Source organism: Rhinoraja longicauda, chromosome 24 (genome assembly GCF_053455715.1).
Source record: "Rhinoraja longicauda isolate Sanriku21f chromosome 24, sRhiLon1.1, whole genome shotgun sequence".
In the NCBI taxonomy this organism is placed as follows: Eukaryota; Metazoa; Chordata; class Chondrichthyes; order Rajiformes; family Arhynchobatidae; genus Rhinoraja; species Rhinoraja longicauda.
Genome location: NC_135976.1, coordinates 25943067 through 25961103, shown reverse-complemented (window position 1 = coordinate 25961103; position 18037 = coordinate 25943067). Strand labels below are relative to the sequence as shown.

The window sequence follows — 18037 nt, the reverse complement described above, 5'->3', positions numbered from 1 at the left end:
GATCCCATGAGCACCAACCTTTTGAACCAGTCTTCCATGTGAATTTCCTGTCCTTCTATTGTACACAAACGGTAGGTTAAACTTAATTGGGTTTAGGTGAAATTCCTGCTTTGGATTGTGCAGAACAATGCAGTGTACAATAATAAGTGGAAATGATTATTGAAGGCAGGATAATCTGCATCCTGTTTCCTATTTTCTTTAAACATACAAAGACTCCCTGTCCAAGCATGGAACTTGCATGAGAAACCATGACACCACGTTAGGCTTTACATAACATAGCTTTTTCATTCTTTATCTTAGGTAGTTGCACAGCCAATGACAATCAAGCTTGCATTAATCAGGTATTCATGTCAGCTGATTGAAACATGCTGTGAAAAGCACACTTGGTTGCTATGTTTTTTTAATGCATCAAACAGCTAATTTGAGATGATTTGAACTCAAGTCATCAAACAATTCATGAATGACATGGGGAACTGGCAGGTTGGATTGACACCTGTTTTTGTAAAAAAAAAACGGGCATTAGTCAGTGGGGACTTTTCATGACTGGAGGTTACATACAGTGAGATTTCACTGGGCTCAATATCAGGTCTCATGCTTTATCTGGACTTAAAGATAAGGATCTTAAGTAAGGAGTTTCCCGTTAATATCATAATTACCAGAGTGGTTGACAGTGAGCTGCAACAAGTAATTAATGGACCTGATAGATAAGCACAAAATGACAACTGGAACTCATTTTAGTTAAGTGTGAGGTAATGAAATTGGTGACAGCTATAAAGACAAGGGAATACACGTAAAATGTTGTCTGGCACGGGGGAATGATGCCATAGGGACAATGACGCCACCAACACACTCGTAGTAGGGTGAACTCACGTGAAAAGATTTATTTACAGTAAAGGGCTATGGTGATAAGAAGGTCCAGGTCCATGTGAGGGCACAGTTGCGCATAATCTGTGGATGAGAGGAGGCAATGGTGGTGTTGGACTTCTCCTGGCAGCTCAGTCTTGCTCACCAGGTTTGGGTAGAGTTCCTCATTGGCTGTGGGTAGCTGAGGGAGTGCTGACAGTCTCGGGCTTGTGCCAGAGACTCAATCTTGTTCCAAGAAGAGGGGCTGGCAGTGTTGGGTTTGGCTCAGCAGCTTAGTCTTGCTCTCCATGTGGGGGATGCAGTCCCTTGTTGGCTGTGGGCAGGTAGGAGGCACTGGTGGTCCCAGACTTTTCCCAATGGCTCAGTGTTGCTCGAAGAGGAGGTGTTGGTAGTTTCAAGTTTGGCCTGATGGCTCAGTCTTGGCCTCGAAGTGGAGGCACTAACCACCTTCTGATGGTCCCGGAGGCTTAGTTTTGGACTTGAAGTATAGGCTCATGCTTGTCCTGGAGGCTCGGACTTGGCCTCAAAATGGGGGTCTCAAACTTTTCCCAGTGGCTCAGTCTTGCTGCATGAGGATGTGCAGTCACTCGTCGTATGATGAGGAGATGCTGGCAGTCTCGGGCTTGTCCCATTGGCTCAGTCTTGTCTCAAGCCTGCAAAGGGAAGCTCAGCTGGTAGGGAGACACCTCACTTTCTCTTCCCGGCTGGCTGATACTACCTCGGTTCTCAGGAATGAGGTTGATGTGATGCAGGTGAGTTAATCCAATCCCGGCTAATTGGATGCAACTGATTTATAGCAAGTAATTTACTTCCCTGCTTTCTAAAGACTTTCCATCATCTATAAGCACAAATCACAAGAGTATGAGAGAATACTCGCCCTTCGCCTGGATTCGTGTAGTTCCAACACTGCAGCTCACTCTGTTGGTACCCCATTACCACCATAAACATTAATTCCCTCTACTACCAATGCACATGAGCTGCAGTGTGTATCATCTTCAAAATGCACCATAGATCTACAGTGCACATTCGTAGATGGTATACACTATCGTTCCTTGCTTAGGCTATTCCAACTGTATTTCCCAAGAAGGACATGATCATCACAGGCATGAGAATACCACTATCTGCAGATATTTTCCAAATTGTATTCTGATCTGATTTGAAAATATCTTCCTGATCCTTCATACTAGGTTTAATTCCTGGAATTTCCTATTTAATTATATCATGAGAGTATCTTAGCCAGAAGAACTGCGGCAGTTGAAGAAGCAGTTCACCACCCTCTTAAAAGCAATCAGAGATGGCACAGGTATTGATTTATTATTGTCACACACATCAAGGCACAGTGAAAAACTTTGTTGCATGTTATCCAATCAAATTAAACCACACAAATACAACCAAGTCACATACACGTTCACCAGGTGATACAAAGAGAAAAATGTCAGTGTGCACAATATAGTGTTACAGCATTACAATAAAAGAAATAGTGCAAATTTTTTTAAAGTGCAATGGCTGCAAATGGGTAGGCTGGGAGATCAGGTTACACCCTCAGTTTATGAGAGGACCATTCAGTAGTCTGATAACAATGAGGAAGAAGTTGTTCCTGAAACTGGTGGTCGATGATTTCAAACTTTTGTATCTTCTTCCTGATGGAAGTGGGGGGAAGAGGGTTGTAAATTGTCCTTGATTATGTTGGCTGCATTCCCGGGGCAATGTGAAGTGTAGATGGAGTTGATAGGGAGGAAGCTGGTTTGTGGTTTCTAATCCACAACAAATGTCAATCGACAACTTTCTGCAATTTCTTGTGGTCTTGGGCATGGCTGTACCAAACCAGGTTGTGATGTTGATAGGATGCTTTCTGCAGTGTATCTGTAGAAGATGGTAAAAGTCATTGGAGAAATGTCAGACTTCCTTAGTCGGTGTGCTTCCTTGGCTGTAGCTATAATGTGGTTGGTGCAGGACATATGCCTGATATTGGTGATATTTATGCCTGCGAATTTGAAGTTCTTGACTATCTCCACTTTGACACCATTGATGCTGACCTGGGCATATACCTCGTATTTTTGAAGTCAATGACTAGCTCTTTCCATTTGCTGACATTGATATGAATGGCCACTTGTCATTGGACCGAATGGCCTGTTTCCCCACCATACAGTTTTATTATTCAGTGTTAGAGTAATAGAATTGTATGGCAGGAAAACAGGCCTTTCGGTCCAATGACCAGTGGGCACCCTATCTATACCCCTCATAATTTTATATGTATGGCGAGAGAAGTAATTTAATGTATGTCGAAAGGAACAGAAATGCATGGCTGAATTTCTAGTCTCCCAAAAAATGTGAGAACGATAATTTGGAAACTTGGGCTAGTTTAGTGAATGTAAAAAATTCCATTCCCAACCTTCATTGTAATAGGGAAAATTAAACTTCCAATTGCCTCATATTGCAGAAACCATCTGATTTTGTATCATGTAAACTACAGAATTTAGAAAATTAGATAAGTTTGAATCATCTCAGCTCTGATTTAGAAACCAGAGTTTTAAGCAAAGCAAACATTGGTTTGAGATACCATTTGATTAAATAAAATATGGATGGTTCCTTGCAATAACGTATATCTTTACTTGTGACTCTAATGTTAAAAGATTCCTCAGAGTTCACAGAAGAAGCTTTAGGAAATAGGTGTTAAAAATGAAGATTTCAGGTAACATGAGCAGAGATTTAAAAAACATTTTTAAAGGAATAAAGAATGGTAGAAAGTTCAGCACCACCTGGAAGTATGATCTTAACAACCTAGAGTCCTGCATCAGTAGTGACATTAAAAATGGACGAACAAAGGCTCAGAGTCACAGCGATAGTGCCCACAGTTAACACTTTTTTGCAGAGAAATATTATGAAAACTAATAATTAGTGAAATAGGTAAATGTTTTCACTGTCAATTATATTGTGTGTGTATATATATATATATGTATGTATTATGTATATGTATTATATTGTGTATATATATATATATATATATATATATATTTAAATATAAAAGTTGGTAGAATGTGTAAAACTTCAAATAATTATTTAACAAGTACAGTGTTGATATATTTATTTACATTATTTTTAAGAGAAATGAATTGAATTTATTGAATTTGGAATTGACAAGTCTCAGTAAGCAAAATGAAGAAACCATTCAGGGTCTTCAAAAGGAAATTGAAGAACTGAAGCTTGAAAACAAAAAGTTAACTGAAGAGGTATTCATATTACTTTAACCATTACTGTACAAGTCACAGAGGTTTGAAATGACAGATGATCTACTTTTGGTTCTATTTTCTTATATGTACATAGTAACAGGTCTTAGAATTGTATTGTAGGGCAGGAATCACTGCAAGCTGGTAGATCATGATTTTTGTGCCAGGCCAAGGATCTTATCCTTCAATTGACCAAAGGCAATCAAGTGATGGTGAATTTCATTGTATGCCTGCCTTTGTTTAAGGTATGGGAAGTGATCTATGTTTTTCAACATTTTGTGAAAGTTAATATTGGAGGGCAATATGATGAAGCCAGAGCAGGTTGGAGAGTTCCTCTCATATGTTTAAGTGGCTTTGGGGCATCACGGTGACTCAGCGGTAGAGTTGCTGCCTCACGGGGCCAGAGACCCGGGTTCGATCCTGACTACGCGTGCTGTCTGTGTGGGGTTTGTACGTTCTCCCTGTGAACACGTAGAGACTTTGCAATAGGATTTTCAAAAGATGTTCGACATTGTGTCTCATAAAGTTACTGCACAATGTAAGAATTTGCAGGCTTGGGGGTAATTAACCACCATGGTTAAAGAATTGGCGAAGCACCAAAAAACAGAGTTGGGAATAATTAGTCGTTTTTGGACCAGCAGTCATTAACCTGCAGGGTACCACAGGGATCAGTGCTTGGATCACAACTATTTACAATCTACATTAATGACTTAAACGAATGGACCAAATGCATTCTAGCAACATTTGTTGACAATACAAAAATAAGTGGGTTATCAATTTGTAAGGACAATGGAGAGCCGGCAAAGAACCATTAGTATGTTACGAAAGTGGGAAAGAAATTGCCAAAGTGTGAAGTTATCCATTTTAGAAGGATGAATGAAAAAGCAAATTGTTATTTAAATGGTGAGACAACAGAAAGTTAGAGTTTATAGTACATGAAACAATGGGTTGACTTGTAATCACAGCAAGTAATTAGGAAAGTTGATGGAAAGTTGGTTAAGATATTGACAAGGATATGGAGCTTAAAAAAAGAACATTTTTGATGTTACTGTACAGTGGGCTGGTGAGACAATGACTTGAGTTATCTGTGTGGCTTGGTCTTCATGTTTATGGTATATACGTGCATTAGAGAGAGTACAGATAAGTTTCATTTGATTGATCCTGGGATGAAGTGGTTAATTTATGAGAAGGTGTCTCCAATTTAGGAGAATGAGAAGTAACCTTATAAAAACATTTAAGATTCTAACAATGTGGCTACTGTGAGGATGCCTTCATTTGTAAGTTATCTAGAACTGGAGGTATAATTTCAGAATTTCTTCCCCAGAAGATTGTAAATCTTTGGGAATACTGTACCCCAAAAACCTGTTACACTGGTTTTCAATTACATCAATTACAATAATTACATTCAAAGTAAAGAATGAAAGACGTTTAAATTACAAGGGAGCCAAGATGTTTGGGGAAAGTGCAGGAAAGTGGTCTGTGACTAAAAATCACATGAATCCCATGATATTATTGAACTCAAATGGTCGATTGGCCTTCCCCTGCTTCCATTTCTTATGTTCTGCTCTCATATCCCTGTTCTTTTCTTTCTCTCCCCGTTCCCTTCTTTTCTACCACTTCTCTCTGTTCTCCTGGTCTTGCATGTTTCCACTGTCTTTCATTCAACTTCATATTTCCATCTCTTCCCAGCATACCTCATTCTTGTTTTTGTTCACCCATCTATTTCTCCTACCATTTCCTTCATACTTTTGCATTCCCACCTTAGGTCAAATATTTTATTACCAAGTAATCTTTAGCTTTTTTTGGCCCAGAAACCACACCCTCCCCATTCCCCACATTCCCAGTAAACTTCGACATGTGGGAATCAATGAAGAAAGGGCATTCAAAATGGAATTGGGAACTTATAGTTTATTTTTTTAGAGCAGAAGCACAGTTTAAATGATGGAAGATCTCACCTCTCCCAAGTATCTACCTACTCTCCTGTTCAACTGTGTCATGGCAGTCTATGGGTCCCATATTGATCTCATCAGCCATTTCAGAACCCAGGTAACTGCAATATAAGCAAGCCATCATCAATCTGTAGGGACAGTCCAATTAAAGAGATTTGCTGTTGTTACTCTTTGGCCCTTTCCAATGCAAAATCACGATTAACAAAAGCAAAATATAACGCTATCATTTGTATGCTGCTCATAAGATACTATGCACTTCAAACATTTTTTTTTTGTAGTCATATAGTTAGATGTTTTAGCCATTTCAAACTAGCAATGTCGTAGAAGCAACAATTAAATGAATGAACATTTCGATATTTTTATTAACTTTAGTTGAGAAAGAAATGTTGGTAAAACACTGAAATTGGTGCACCACATTTCTTTTCAAATACGTCACTTTATTCAATTAGGTAAAATAAAATCATCTATGCATGCAATGTTCTTTAAATACAATCTCAAAGGTGAGTTCAAGTCCTACCTCAAATTTACAACCTTTTGACTATAGACACCCATATTACCAAAACATTAGTACGTATTTGAGGAATTTGAGGAAGGACATTCTAATTTGAGGAAGGACATCCTTGCTATTGAGACAATGCCGTGTAGGTTCACGAGGTTAATCCCCAAGATGGCGGGACTGTCATATGAGGAAAGATTGGAAAGACTGGGTTTGTATTCACTGGAATTTAGAAGGATGAGAGGGGATCTTATAGAAACGTATAAAATTATAAAATAACTGGACAAGCTAGATGCAGGAAGAATGTTCCCAATGTCTAAGAATAAAGGGGAGGACATTTAAAACTGAGGTGAGAAAAAAATGTTTTCACCCAGAGAGTTGTGAATTTGTGGAATTCTTTGCCACAGAAGGCAGTGGAGGCCTATTCAATGGATGAATATAAAAAAGAGTTAGATAGAGCTCTAGGGGCTAGTGGAATCAAGGGGTATGGGGAGAAGGCAGGCACAGGTTCCTGATTGTGGATGATCAGCTATGATCACAATGAATGGTTCGAAGGGCCAAAAGGTCTCATCCTGCACCTATTTTCTATGTTTCTATGTTTCTATCTAATTCTGAAGCATTAATTTTATATTTATATTTTAGGTAAAATCATTGAAATTCACAGCAGAAACAACTCTTCAGGCACAGAGAGAAACTGAGATTATGTGCCAGAACAGGATTACTGAAATGGTTACACTTATGGAAAAACACAAGGCAAGAAACATTTCCAATGTTCATTTTATGTTTTGGGGACTTTGCTAACTTTTTCTGTAACAGATTGTGCGGGGATAAGTAAATTAGCATTCAGATTCAACATCAATTCCTTTCAAAACAGAAAGCCTGACAAGAATAATGAGGAGGAAATATGAATGAAAGAAGAAAAACATTAATTTCCTGATTGGTCAATAAACAAGTACCGTAAAAGAAAGATACCCATTTAACTGTCCTTCAAAGGTTTTATGAATTGAGAATTAATTACAGGCCTGATACTTTTGCCCCAAAATGTTCTTTACATTTCCATAAAGGGCCTGTCCCAGTTAGGCGATTTTTAAGGTGACTGCCGGCGACTAGCCTGCCGCCGCACGTTCGTCAGGGTGTCGCGGGCATGATTATGAGTAGTCTCCAATGATTCATAGCAGATCTCGGCTCATTGTGGAAAAACGTTCCTGTTCAAATTTTGGCGACAGCTGGCTTGTCAGCCAGGTGTGGTAGGTTGTCGCCGGTACTGAGGACAGATGAATTTTATTGGCGACTACCAACGTCAACCGGCGACAGGTACCGGGATCAGGAGAAGACAAGGTGCGACAGGAACTGTCAAAAACCCGTCCACAGAAGTTCAGCTGCAACAGCCAGCTGTGGAATGGGGGCGGAGACCGCGATGCTGTCAAAGGGGGGCGGACCCCTGACAGCAAGGTCCGGCCAGAACACTTTTTAGGTATATTTTGTAATTGTTTGAAGTTTATTTTTTTTTTAAAGAATTTTGCATGTAATTATCCATCTTTCATAGGAATATAGTTTGTTTGGCTAAAGTTGATTTTGGTGATTTAAAAAAAAAATTGGAGTCTAAATTTATTGCATTTCTAAGTACTCTATCATGGCATCTCATTCAAAGAATCTAGTCTCATTCATTTTGACCAATGAAATAAATACTGGCACAGGAACTCTTTTCATTTATTTAGATCAATGAAGCAAACACAAAGACAAGCAATTCATTGCATTGAAAGGCGAACTCTTATCATTTCTTTCAATCAGAGAAACAAAACAAACACAACCATTGCAATGCATTGAAAGGCAAACTCTTATGATTTACTTCTATCAATGAAACAAACATATACACAAGCATTTCACTATGTTGAAAGGCAAACTCTCATCATTTAAAATTAACACAAAGACAAACAATTCACTGCATTTAAAGGCGAACTCTTTTTTTTTCAATCATTGAAACAAAATCTACATAACCAATGCACTACATCGAAAAATAAACTCCTTTGGGAGGGTGTGGGGGGCACTGAAAAGGGGCTTGGGTTGTGGTCTTTAGGGGGCTCTCGTCCTAGAGTGGTGGATCTCTGCTTGCGGAGGGGCTGTTTGCTGCTGGTCTTCAGATAATGTCGTTCTGCCATGGTATGCTGCCTAGTTCGGAGTTGTAGTAAGTGCAGGTTGACGTCGGTTGTTGTAGCTTGTCGTAGTACCTGTCGTAGTGGACGTCCTAGGTCGTGAAGACTGGGTCGCCGGTTGTCGGCAGCTTGCCATCGCCCAGGTGGTAGGTTGTCGTAGCTTGTCGTGGCCATTGTTGTGGTCATTGCCGTAGGGTAAAAAAAAGTACGTTTTTCGGCGATCTGCTACGACTTTGACAGTCGTCGGCAGTCGCCTTGAAAATCGCGTCACTGGACAGGCCCTTAACTGTCCAAGTAAAGTGCTGCCATATTCCACCAGGTGTTCAGTAAAACTGACAAGAAAGAATCTGGTACCTTAATATGCAGAGTCATACTTTAAATTGGGATTTCCTATTGAAACTTGTGTGGGGCAGGGACTTTGTCACTCCTTACAAAGACACCAATGTATAATGTTGAGATTGGTGAAGAGGATGAAATGCAGTATCAATTCGGTTTCTTGCGTTACATTATCAAGAGGCAAGCATCCCAGCCAGAAGAAATGTTTTTGTGTCTGATGGACAGTCTGCATCCAAGAAAGGGATGATCCTTTATAATTTAGGTGCTTTCTCATTGACATTGCATTCTTTAATGGAGTTAATTGAAGGTTCTTGGTCAGCTCAAAAAGTCAATCCTGACAGACTGGCTAAGAAGAAGGACCAAAAGACTTCATCCCAATACAACTGCAACAATGTTAGTACGTAGCTATAGTATCTTGTAAGGTCCACTTTCACATGTAATCTGGCTAATACGTAGAATGTTATTTAGTATAAGACTGTGATCAACAAATGATTTTATCCTTAAATCAATGTACCTGTTTTGAACAAGGTGGTCCAGGAGCCAGAATTTATCACACATGAGGCCCGAAGGACTGTGTTTAATCGAAACAAAATCATGTATGCAAATATATTCCCTCTGTTTCCTCCACAATTCTTAACAGAGGAAGACATTTAGGTTATCTTTTGTATTGATGGTAAAGGAAAAAGAATGGAATGCAGAGTATTGAGGAGAATCATGGAGAAGTTTATTGGCATTTGGGAGTGCACAGTTTTATAGGAAAACTAGACCAAGTGGACCCGTTGGGCCCAAACCTTTCCTGCATTGGTGCAGCACCCTCTCCTCCCCCCTCTCCCCCCCCCTCCCTCTCCCCCCTCCCCCTCTCCCCCTCCCCCTCCCTCCACCCCCCTCCCTCTCCTCCCCCTCCCTCCCTCTCCTCCCCCTCTCCCTCCCCCCCTCCCTCCTACCCCCCTCCCTTCCTAGGAGATAGATTTAAACTTAAAAATGTGAATAACTTTAAAAATATAAGACCGATTTCAATGAAACTTCTTCCATTAGCACCAAAGGGACGATGGTGAGTAAGGTTGGCCTAAATTTGTTGTGCTATCGTGTACCATTTTGGCTGTAGTTCAGGAATAAACAAACAAACAAGAGTTTTAGTATATAGATGAGGAGGAATTGGATTGATGGGATTGCTCTTCTGAGTTAGCAATGACCCACTGGGTCTAATGGATTCCTTCTGTGTCATATCAATTAGTAAATAACATCATGAAAAATGTTCTGCCATGGAAAATAACCTACTGGTTAGGAACAGCATATTGTAAGAGTCACTTGTAATACCAATTCTGTTAGTTAATTTTTTTAAAGCACCTTGAAAGAAAAGCTCGTTTAACATATTCTCTCATTTTTTTAAACAATTTTTACAGCATCAGTATGATAAAATGGTTGATGAAAAAGATGCAGAATTGAAATGTTGGAAAGAAAAACAACGAAATATCAACCTATGTAAAAAACCTTTGGTAAGAGTCTGAAGAAAATCTATTCAGTGATTGTTAATGCATCACCAGCTCACCAGGGGCAGATTTTTTTCTGGAAAGTTGCATAGATGGTAACTGAACACGAGGGAAAACCAACAGAAATAGTAAAAACACTGGATGCAAAGTGTGCCTTTCTTGCTGCAGGTTTTTGGGGGTTTTCTCCAGGAATTGGTGAGTTCCTTTACCTAAGCCAGTCAGAGGCAAAGTAGGATTATTGATCCCAGTCATTCCAAAAGTTCACAAAGTGTTTGAGGGAAGCAGAAGATGCCTGGAAGATTACTGTTACATCTTAACTCACTCAGATCACTGAGGTGAATATGTAATCCATCTGATTCTATCAATGACATTTATTTCATTGATGATCAAAATTCCATTCATCCCTCCTCATTGACTCCAGACTTGATCATGGATACGCAGCACAGATAAAATCTGTCTTTCTTATTCAAGTATTCCCAATGTGGACATTTCTGCCTTAATGGAGGTGGGCTTGGATGCAACTTTGTATAGTGTATTTATTATGACACACCAGTTAAAATATACAAATTGGATATTTTTCTCCAGATTTGGAAATAATTGGATATTTTTTATGTCAGAGATTGTCATATCTTTTACATTGTCGGGGTGCAATTTGGAGTAGGTTAAGTGCTTAATTATGTGATTATTGTAATGTCAGAAATGCGTCAGCCAAGTAAAGTGATGAAGTGGTGCTCAAATTCTTCTCTGCTATACTACTCAACTGCTTTTCAATTGTTTTTTTTATTGTCCATCCAGGAACGCAGAATGGATTTCTGCATGATCCATTAGTGCTCCAGAAATGTTAGTCTAGCTTTGTGCTTACATTTTTAAATGTACCAGAAATTACTCACAAATTGATCTTATTAATACTTTTTCCAGGAGGAAGAGCTAACATCTCTCAAAAGTGAACTTTCAGGTGTAAAACAACAACTTAAAGAAGTGACTGGTGAAAAGGTTTGTCTGCATTGACCCTATTTTTCACTCCAACAGAATAATGAACTTGTGCTGGTTCCAACCATATCCATACACACTTTCTTGGAGCATTAGGGTTTGCAATTGTCACTCATTTTGCTGATTATTTTCTTTTTTTTGTAATAGGCAAAAACATAACCTCCTGTTTTTGTTATTGAAGATTTATGGTTAAAGATATTTTACACCTCTACTGCTTATCCCAGTTCCCTCCCTTATCATAGTATGGCCCTCCTTCGACAATTACTTCCTTTTCATCTACTTTGTTGCAGGCTAACTGTTGCAATATTAATCCATCTTTCAGACTTGTATTACAAATCACCAGGTCTTTCCAGACATCAATTGTCTTGTTTTGAGAATATAATAAATAGTCTATTCATTGAGGACTGTAGTTGACCTATGCATCTTATTTTGATGTAGGACTACAGAAGAGCATGTGATCCTAAAAGTTAAAACTATGTTAGTGGGCATCACTTATCCCAATGCTTAACTTACTTTGAGTATGGATGATTGGTACAATACAAAGTAACATTAACAGGGAATTGGAAGGGTTAAAAGGGGCCATGAAATTTCCTCAATGAGTAGGATTAAAGAAAATCCCAAAGCATTTTGTGCAGAAATTAAAAACATGAGGGTTACTAGTGAGAGAGCAGCACCGTCAACATTGAAACATAGAAAATAGGTGCAGGAGTAGGCCATTCAGCCCCTCGAGCCAGCACCGCCATTCAATATGATCATGGCTGATCATCCAAAATCAGTACCCCATTCCTGCCTTCTCCCCACATCCCTTGATTCAATTAGCCCAAAGAGCTGTATCTAACTCTCTCTTGAAAACATCCAGTGAATTGGCCTCCACTGCCTTTGTGGCAGAGAATTCCACAGATTCACAACTCTCTGGGTGAAAAAATATTTCCTCATCTCAGTTCTAAATGGCCTACCCCTTGTTCTTAAACTGTGACCCCTGGTTCTGGACTACCCCAACATCGGGAACATTTTTCCTGCTTCTAGCCTGTCCCTTAAGAATTTTATATGTTTCCATAAGATCCCCTCTCATCCTTCTAAATTCCAGTGAATATAAGCCTAGTCAATCCATTCTTTCATCATATGTCAGTCCCGCCATCCCGGGAATCAACCTGGTGAACCTACACTGCACTCCTTCAATAGTAAGAATGTCCTTCCTCAAGTTAGGAGACCAAAACTGCACACAATACTCCAGGTGTGGTCTCACCAGGGCCCTGTACAACTGCAGTGGGACCTTGCTCCTACACTCAAATCCTCTCGCTATGAAGGCCAACATGCCATTTGCTTTCTTCACTGACTGATGTACAAGGACACACAGGTCTCATTGCATCTCCCCTTTTCCTAATCTGGCACCATTCAGATAATAACCTGCCTTCTTGTTCTTGCCACCATAGTGGATAACCTCACATTTTTCCACAATATACTGCATTTGCCATGCATCTGCCCACTCACCCAACCTATCCAAGTCACCCTGCCAGCCTCATAGCAACTTCCTTGCAGCTCACACTGCCACCCAGCTTGGTGTCATCCACAAATTTGGCGATGTAACATTTAATTCCTTTGTCTAAATCATTAATATATATTGTAAATAACTGGGTTCCCAGCACTGAGCCTTGCGGCACACTACTAGTCACTGCCTGCCATTCTGAAAAGGACTCATTAATTCCTATTCTTTTTTTCCTGTCTACCAACCAGTTCTCTATCCATGTCAATACCCTACCGCCAATAACATGTGCTCTAATTTTGCACACTAATCTTTTGTGTGAGACCTTGTCAAAGGCTTTTTGAAAGGACAAATTAAGGGATTTATGCCTGGAGGCCAAAAGAAATGGGCAAGGTACTAAACAAGTACATGTTATCAGTATTCACCAAAAAGAAGAACATGGAGAATAGTAAGATCAGAGAGGGCATTGCCATTTTGTTCACAACCTCAGAATATCGCTGCACCCCACATTATTCACCTCAATTCTGAGTTTTATTTAATGTGTATATTTTCAATTGATGCCTGGTCCAAATAATGAATGTACATTGAAAAGAGATCTTAAAAACTTTACTGCAGCAAGCTTTACTGTACTGCTTTAATCTGAGAAGCAGATCTTCACCATGAATACACTTTCTTCCCATTAGACAATTATTTTTACATTGCTTCTTTTCCTTAAATCTAATGCACTTCAAATTTGCTAACATCTGTTGTACAGTATTTTGCCAAATGCCCTTTAGAGATAACCTGCACTATCCTTACCCTGAGGGATCAACCTTCTCCATCACTTTGTCAGATAATAACTGAGTCAAAATGATTTGTTTTTAACAAATTCACACTATCCTTCATTTATTAATCCACAGTTGTCCATTTGTTATTTAAATTTGTCACAGATTATAGACTCTGAAACTTCTCTCCCATTGACATTAGAGATGATTAGTTTGTATTTGCAAGATTCATCCCTTTATGATTTTTTTCATCAATTTGGAACACTTGCACTGCACAATTTCTCTCCCATTGCTTTCATATCCAAGGAAGATTAAAATTTTGTGGAGAAATAACTGCAGATTGCACGCTAATTTCACTCAATGCACGGTGTATTATTTTCCAACCAGGTGACTTTCTACTTGGAAGCCGAATATTTAATTATGTTCTTTACTTATTTTTGCCCAATGTAATATATTTGCAGCCTTCATTATTGTTGTCTTGACTACATCATCTAATTTAGGGTTGCCCTCTACTTTCAGTCATTTTTTAAAATTCCCAATCGTCCCATCATTCCTTATACTCGTTTACTATTTCAATATTTATTCATTTTTTTAAATATAGTTCAGTTCTATTTTATGTTATGTCACCAATCTTTTCTCATACTTTTTCAATCGTCTTTTACTTTTTTTGTAATTCTCTTCTGAACTTTATATATTCAACTCATGATGTTGGAATTGCTGTCAGCTTTTGTTTTCTATTTCATTGTATCTTCTTGAGCTTTACTTGTGGAGTAGACTCCAGCTTTTGGTCCCCTTATTTCCGTATCTAAGGAATGTGTCTACCTGATTCAGCACGATATCAAGAGAATCCTGTTCTTCATTTACTGGTGAATTGAAATATTGATGTTTAAGCAATAACTTGATTTGTTGCATCAAAAATGGTTATATGAATAATTTTAACATTTGCATTTAATCAAAACATGATTTTGCAGTCTATATGCATCACAATATAACCATAACTGCAACATAATATTTCTGTTTAAAATTATCTTTCCGATTCAAGAATCAATGTAGAGTACTTATATTCACCATTTTTACATACTACATTTATGTCTGGTTCCATCTAATTTACACTTTCTAGGAAACTTTTGAAAATCAAGTTAAGGCATTGAAGGGCACAGTCAAATCTTTAAAAGATGAAATAAAAAAGGTAACCTGGTTTAAAAAACAAGATTTTTTTCATTGTAGAAGCAGTAATTTTAAGCTTGCATAGTATTATAAAAAAGAATTCTGACTTGCCTTTAGGATAAGAGCTAAGAAAAGATTTCAAATAAATTAAAATTGTGGCATAGCTAAGAAAGCTTTCTGATTGTCACATAGATCAAAGTTGTTTTAAGAGCTAGATGTTCACAAAGTAACCACTTGAATTTTTTTTCTACGTGTTTGTTCAGTTAAACAAAGGATATTGCTGTTTTCAAATTACAAAAAGAAGAGTAAATTTGATCAAAGTTTGGTGTAAGAACAACTAGCAAGCACAGAACTTGAAGCTAACACATAGGAAGATAAATTCATTAAACAGTAAAGGCTAAGGGACTGATAGCACAGAAAGTTTTAGAAAATTGGATGGGATTACAAACATGAATTTCCTACTGTCTTCTGAGTGCTTCATCAAATGTGATTAATTTTGTATTTGAACTTTTAAACACAGAGAAAAATGGTACTAGATATGTTGCTAGGAACAGTTTACCATGAACAATGAAGAAATGTTAGGACAGAACCTGCATTGCCCCAAATCACTACCCATCAGTCAAATGTTCAATAGTGTTTTTTCCAGTACGGCCCCTAAACTGGTCTGATGCTATAGCCTGACCCAATGCAACATAAGGGTTGTCTTAGCACAAACAGTCGGTTTACTTGAAAACTATTTGGCCCTCCAGGTTAATAAAAATGGCAGAGATTAGAGCAACGATAGACATAAAATGCTGGAGTAACAGTGGGACAGGCAGCATCTCTGAATAGAAGGAATGGGTGACATTTACGGTTGAGACCCTTCTTTAGATTGAGAGTCAGGGGAGAGGGAAACGAGTGATATAGAAGGGTAAGGTGTGAAAACGAGAGTTTAATGGAGAAGATGATCTAGATAAACTGATATCAAAGGTGGAAAGATTTGTAGAGAAATAAAACAACGCAAATGTTGGAATGGAGCAAAAATCGAGCTCTAGAGAAAGTCATTGTGTGGAGCCGCATCCATGGAGGGAAATGGACAGTTGACTTTTCGGGTCAGGGTTCTTCTCTGCACAATACAAATGAAAGATCTTGACTCAAAAAGTTGATGGTCCATTTCCCTCCACAGAAGTTCCTTCAACAAATCATTTTTTGCTTGATGATCAGTGCATTCAGATTTAAGGTAAATTGCAAAACCTGTGACATGAAGGAATGAAATGATACAAGATACCATGATCTAGAGCATACTGTTTAGGTGAGAAACATATTGAAGATAAATGTTAAAAGTAAATAAATCTATACACTCAAACTCTCGTTTGTTATCTTGTTTGTGACTGAACTTCAGCCAAAACGGTACATGATAGCGTGGCAATTTTAGGCCCACCTTACTCACCACTGTCACTTTAGTGATAATGCAAGTAGTTTTATTGAAATTGGTGTTATATTTTTTAAGTTATTCACATTTTAAAGTTTAAAAGGAGGGGAGGGGGGAGTGGGGGAGAAGGGAGAGGGGAGGGGGGGTTGAGGAGAGAGGGGAGAGGACAGGGTGCTGCACCAATGCAGGAGAGGTTTGGGCCCAACGGGTCCACTTGGTCTAGTATTTTATAAAAAATGTTAAAGGAAAATATGAATCGGTTATGAGGAAATTCTAGATAGGACTTTCAAAGAACAGGTTCAGGTATGATGAGCCGAATGGTCTTTATATTATACTAGTCCAAGTGGACCCGTTGGGCCCATTCCTCGGGAACAGGGAAGGGGAGAGGGTGTCATCACTGAGTGAGCCCTGGACTCAAAGCCTCTCCTGTATTGGTGTAGCACCTCAACCCCCGCCCCCCCGACTCAATCCCCCTTATCCCCCCCTCCTACCCCCACTGCCTATTCCATCCCCCCTATCCCACCCCACTTGTCCCTCCCCTGCCCTCACCCCCACTCCCCCAGCCCTGCCTCCACCCCATTCCCCCCTCCCTACCCCTATTCCCCCTCGATTTATTCACAAAATGCTGGAGTAAACTCAGCAGGTCAGGCAGCATCTCGGGAGAGAAGGAATGGGTGACGTTTCGGGTCGAGACCCTTCTTCAGACCCTATTCCCCCTCTCCTGACCCCCACCTCTCTCCCGACCCCCACCTCCCTCCCGACCCCCACTCTCCCCTCCTCCCCACCCCCACTCTCTCCTGCCCCCCCACTGTCCCCCTTCCCCCCCACCCCCACTATTCCCCCACCCCCACTGCCCCCTCCCCCCACCCCCTCCTCCACCCTCCCCCCACCCCCACTCTCCCCCTCCTCCCCCCACCCTCACTCCCCCCTACTGCCACCCTCCCCCTACCCCCACTCTCCCCTCCACCCAGTCGGCCGCCGCGCCCACTCCCCTCTGTGACTGCGAAAGGCACTTGCCAGTGCCCGTGCGTTCAACGCTGACTGCTGACGTGCGAGTCTCTGGCGGGGCCGGGCGAGAGGTGAAAGTGGAGAGGGGAGAGGGAACGACTGAATGGCGGGCGGGTAGCGGTGCTGGCGGTGGCCATCTTGTTTTCACGAGAGGAGAAAATGAAGTCGAACGTGGAGCATTGTGACGTCAGACGCTGTTGGGTTTCAGGAAATGGGTTAGAAAGTGAATTTTTAAACTTTAAAATGTCTGTAGCTTTAAAAATGTAGCTTCAATTTGAATGAGAGTTGTTACGTAATATACCCAGGATAATGGTGAGTAAGGTGGTGCAAAAATGGTGGTGCTACGGTGTACCGTTTTGGCTGTGCGAAGCACCAAAGTTATGGTGTGCACAAACATACATACACACGGACAGACAGACAGACAGACAGACAGACAGACAGACAGACAGACAGACAGACAGACAGATAGATAGATAGATAGATGTTCCTTGATATTAGTCCATTTGTGATCTACTTTATTGCCTCTATAAAATGGAGCAAAATCAGTGTGAACTTTTTACAAATGTTTCCCAATTTAGAAAGTCGAATCAAATTCAATTTTGATGAACAAAATTGACAGTGCATCAAATTATGAAGTATCTAAGACTCCTGCCAGGAAAATTAACGTATCTACTGCTTCAAAATCAGCAGAATTGTCTA

The 18037-nt window shown here is 39.8% G+C and overlaps 1 protein-coding gene across 1 annotated transcript in view; it reads left to right on the top strand.

The window, feature by feature from the left end:
• Positions 1 to 18037, top strand: part of sycp1 (synaptonemal complex protein 1) — a 74417-nt gene that overhangs the window by 45950 nt on the left and 10430 nt on the right. Inside the window, exons 17-22 of the mRNA XM_078420325.1 lie at positions 3969 to 4094; positions 7179 to 7289; positions 10429 to 10521; positions 11434 to 11508; positions 14873 to 14941; positions 17917 to 18024. Of these exons, the coding sequence (XP_078276451.1) occupies positions 3969 to 4094; positions 7179 to 7289; positions 10429 to 10521; positions 11434 to 11508; positions 14873 to 14941; positions 17917 to 18024 (582 nt within the window). The remainder of the gene's footprint in view (positions 1 to 3968; positions 4095 to 7178; positions 7290 to 10428; positions 10522 to 11433; positions 11509 to 14872; positions 14942 to 17916; positions 18025 to 18037) is intronic.